Raw genomic sequence first — 3,589 nt, 5'->3', positions numbered from 1 at the left:
GCGACTTCGTTATCTTGTTCGAAATTGACTGATTAATGCTAGTTAAGTGAATTTGATTTTAATTATCCATATCAGTGTCTCGTAATGAATTTCTCGCATCAATCAGTATTCTCAAGCTTGCCCATATGTTTCAATAACTGCCCGATTCACGAATACATTTTCAAAAGGATTATTCAATCCTTGATAATTTTCCTACTTTCTGATGTTAACTCTTCGCCATTAGTACATTTATTTCGAAATGACATATTGATTTCCTTATACAATATAATCCACACGTTTCCTAATTATTTTGCAGGATATACTTGTCTTCCTCGTGCAATACTCCCGACGTATCACCGCCGGTACCGAGAATCTCCGTGTCCTAGATATCGTGTATACTTTCTTCATCACTGTCGGCTCTTACACTTCGAGGACTATCCTCTCTCTGCACAGGTGATCTGTCCTGACTCTGACTTCTGTCACGTTGTCGCGTTCGGTTCATACCTTCTCGTCCATCCATTATCTCGGGACTGTCTCTGTAATAGTTGTTCAGATTCGAGCTAGGCGCGAGAGGTCCGAGAGGATTGCTAGGACCTGCCTGGATCATCGTCGAGGGATAAGATCTAACGTCCTTCCTCATGGGTGATCTGTCCCTAGAGTCCGGACTCTTACTGCTCCTTTCTTGCTTCCTCGATCTGTCCATATTCTCTCTTCCTTCCATCAACTCAGGACTACCTCTGTAATAATTATTCATATTGGAGAGATTGGAGGTGGTCAGCGTGCCAAGAGGATTGCTAGGGCCCGCCTGCATCATTTGCAGCGGATACAGTCTTGCCGGTTTTCTAGTTGGCGATCTATCTCTCGATTCTGGGCTCTTGCTTCTGTCCCTTTTTCTCGAGGAATCCCGGCCGTCTGCCATCTCTGGGCTGTCCCTGTAATAGTTGCTGAGAGTCGACAGACTGGAGCTCGCAGTCAAAGAACCAAGAGGATTACTTGGCCCCGCTAGAATCATGGGCGGATATAGACGATAGGGAAGCGGTTTTTGCAGAGTCGCCGCCGCCGATGATGGCTGATAGAAGAATCCGTTCGCGGGTAACGCGTGCGCGCTGGGATATTGCCAGTACCGTCCTGCGGCAGGATGTGCGGGAACGGTACTGCCGCTGTATAGATGCTGGAAGGCGGCAACAGCGAAATTATTTTCGGCCATGATCTCGAAACCCACGATCGTTTGTCGTTTCCATTTCGTTCTGAAAGTACAAAGGAAGCAAGCATATGAGCACGATTCGTACGAAAGTCTTCGCGATTTATTTACATTAAATTATCTTCAATCAAAGAATTAAGAATTTCTTAAAAAAAAAAAAAAAGAAAGATTATTAAGTATCAGTCATGTAATATGAAAATCGTAATGACAAGATGATGTGTAAGTAAAATATCTGTAGAATAAATTTATGACGTTGATATTTTAAAACTAATCTAGTATACATATTTGCGTACGTAAGAATGACGTACATTGGCACTAAAAAAGAATCATAAAATCCACTGACGTGTTCAGTATTTTGATGAAGGCTATACGTCGGTAATGACCAGCGATGAAAAACGGCTCGGCTATTCAAGACATTTACATCAGAGCGATCGTTATTCTTATAACGTAATATCGGTAAAATAGATCTAAGTTAGGCCTACCAATGTCAAACGGTAGGCCCATGCGAGCTACGATATCGCGATGTGGGGTTTGATCGCCGGAAGCACATGCGAGCATAGCGTAGTTCCACGGTAGTTTTCCAGATTCTAATAACGAACGATAAGATCCGTTCCAAGTATTTCAGCTGTTCGTTCCTTCGTTTGTAACGCGAAATTTCGTCAGCATAAGGATCGACTGATGGCTTTCGAGGCCACCGCACCGCCACCCGAAGCAATCACGAGCTTTCTGCAATTTCTCCCTGAAACCGGCCCTCTTCCCTTCATCACAGTGCCTCTCTTCACCCTCCTCATGTATGTAAATCTCGATCTGGGACAATTACGCTAAAACGGGGTGGCGTGCCGCCAAGTGGTTACGTTGGCCACACTACCGGGAGCTTATTATACTAACAAATAGCCCGTGGAGTTTCAGTGCCTAATCATCGCGTATCATGATACGCACACATATACACACACACACACACACACACACACACACACACACACACACACACACACACGCGCACATATATATATATATATATATATATATATAGAGATATATATATATATACCTGAACCGCACCTGCGAACGTAAAAGCGCCCTTAGACGCGCACGAGACAGAGATATATCAACAGGCCGTGGTCTGGAGGGTTGATATCGTGTAACGGGGACGAAACGAACACTGTTAGAATATGAAGGGAGACAGGAGGTGAAATTCTCTGCCGAAGGCCATATTAACCGAACATTATTGCTCGACAACACTGCAAATCATACCGCGAAAATCATGATACTTTTCACAAAATCGAAACGTGAATTACATTCGCGCGATCGGTCGTACAGTAAAACAAATTATGCCCAACGGAATCTTTGAATGGCGTGCATGGAGCACATGCATGTGCGGTTTGGATATTAAAAACAAAATGTAATGTGTGTCAGAAAATCGAATGAAAAGAAAATAATATACGTCATGCGAGCACATACAGAGCGAAATAATTATTCGAGTTATTATGAAGATATGGATAGAGAATCTTTCGTTAATTTCAAGTCAATTCCTGGGAACAAATGAAATATGAGAAATTGTGAAACTGAAATAACGACATTTGTATTTACTAAAAGTATCATCATAATCTTCATGCTTTTATAACTATGTTTATACATTTTACTAATTCGTTTCAAATTAAACATGAAAAATTCTCTCTCTCTCTCTCTCTCTCTCTCTCTCTCTCTCTCTCTCTCTCTCTCTCTCTCTCTGCATATTTTTAAGAAGAGACGTATTATATTATATTATTGTAGAAAAACTTGACAATAAAAATTACTTTTATGACGTTTTCATAATAAAAATTGTAAAATAATCTTTGACGTGCTTAAGATTTGTTGATGAAATAGCAAAAACGAAAAGAAAAAATTTGATATCTAAAAAATATCAACATTTTACGAATTATCGAACTATAACCTTCGTATAATAATCGAAAACGTTATGAACTTTTTTCATTTGATAAACACGATATAAGAGCGCGTGCTCACGCGATTAGGGGAACTCGCCCTTTATATGAGAAATAAATTAAAGTGCCGCGTCGAGCGGCTTAATACGAAATGAGGCGAATAAGACAGAGAAAAATGTACGTAAAGAGAAAACGACTGTGAAAGGCTATTATATTACATGAACCAACCTGCCATAACATTCATGAATAATATCAAGAAAATTACAACCCTTTCGTGGCGGCGAGGCGTGAATTACATCCGACGTTCTTGCTCGATAAGTGCAAGTAGTTTTTGCTACCCCCGCTACTGTCGCCCTTCGAAAAAAATTATATATATATATATATATATATATATACATATATGTGTACGTATATGCTATCCTTGTTTCTCGTAACTAATTTAGTAAATATGATATACAGCTATGTTATTACACGAGAACGTCAATCG

The 3,589-nt window shown here is 40.3% G+C and overlaps 1 protein-coding gene across 1 annotated transcript in view; it reads right to left on the bottom strand.

Moving 5' to 3' along the window:
- Nucleotides 1-351: 351 nt before the first annotated feature.
- LOC108692937 (homeobox protein B-H2) overlaps nt 352-3,589 on the bottom strand; it is a 30,732-nt gene continuing 27,494 nt past the window's right edge. The window contains exon 3 of the mRNA XM_018201518.1: nt 352-1,226. Coding sequence (XP_018057007.1) covers nt 362-1,226 — 865 coding nt within the window. The 3' untranslated portion in view covers nt 352-361. The remainder of the gene's footprint in view (nt 1,227-3,589) is intronic.

This window comes from Atta colombica, unplaced genomic scaffold (genome assembly GCF_001594045.1).
Source record: "Atta colombica isolate Treedump-2 unplaced genomic scaffold, Acol1.0 scaffold83, whole genome shotgun sequence".
NCBI classification, from domain to species: Eukaryota; Metazoa; Arthropoda; class Insecta; order Hymenoptera; family Formicidae; genus Atta; species Atta colombica.
The sequence above is the reverse complement of the archived record's forward strand: the minus strand, read 5'-3'. Positions and strand labels throughout refer to the sequence as shown.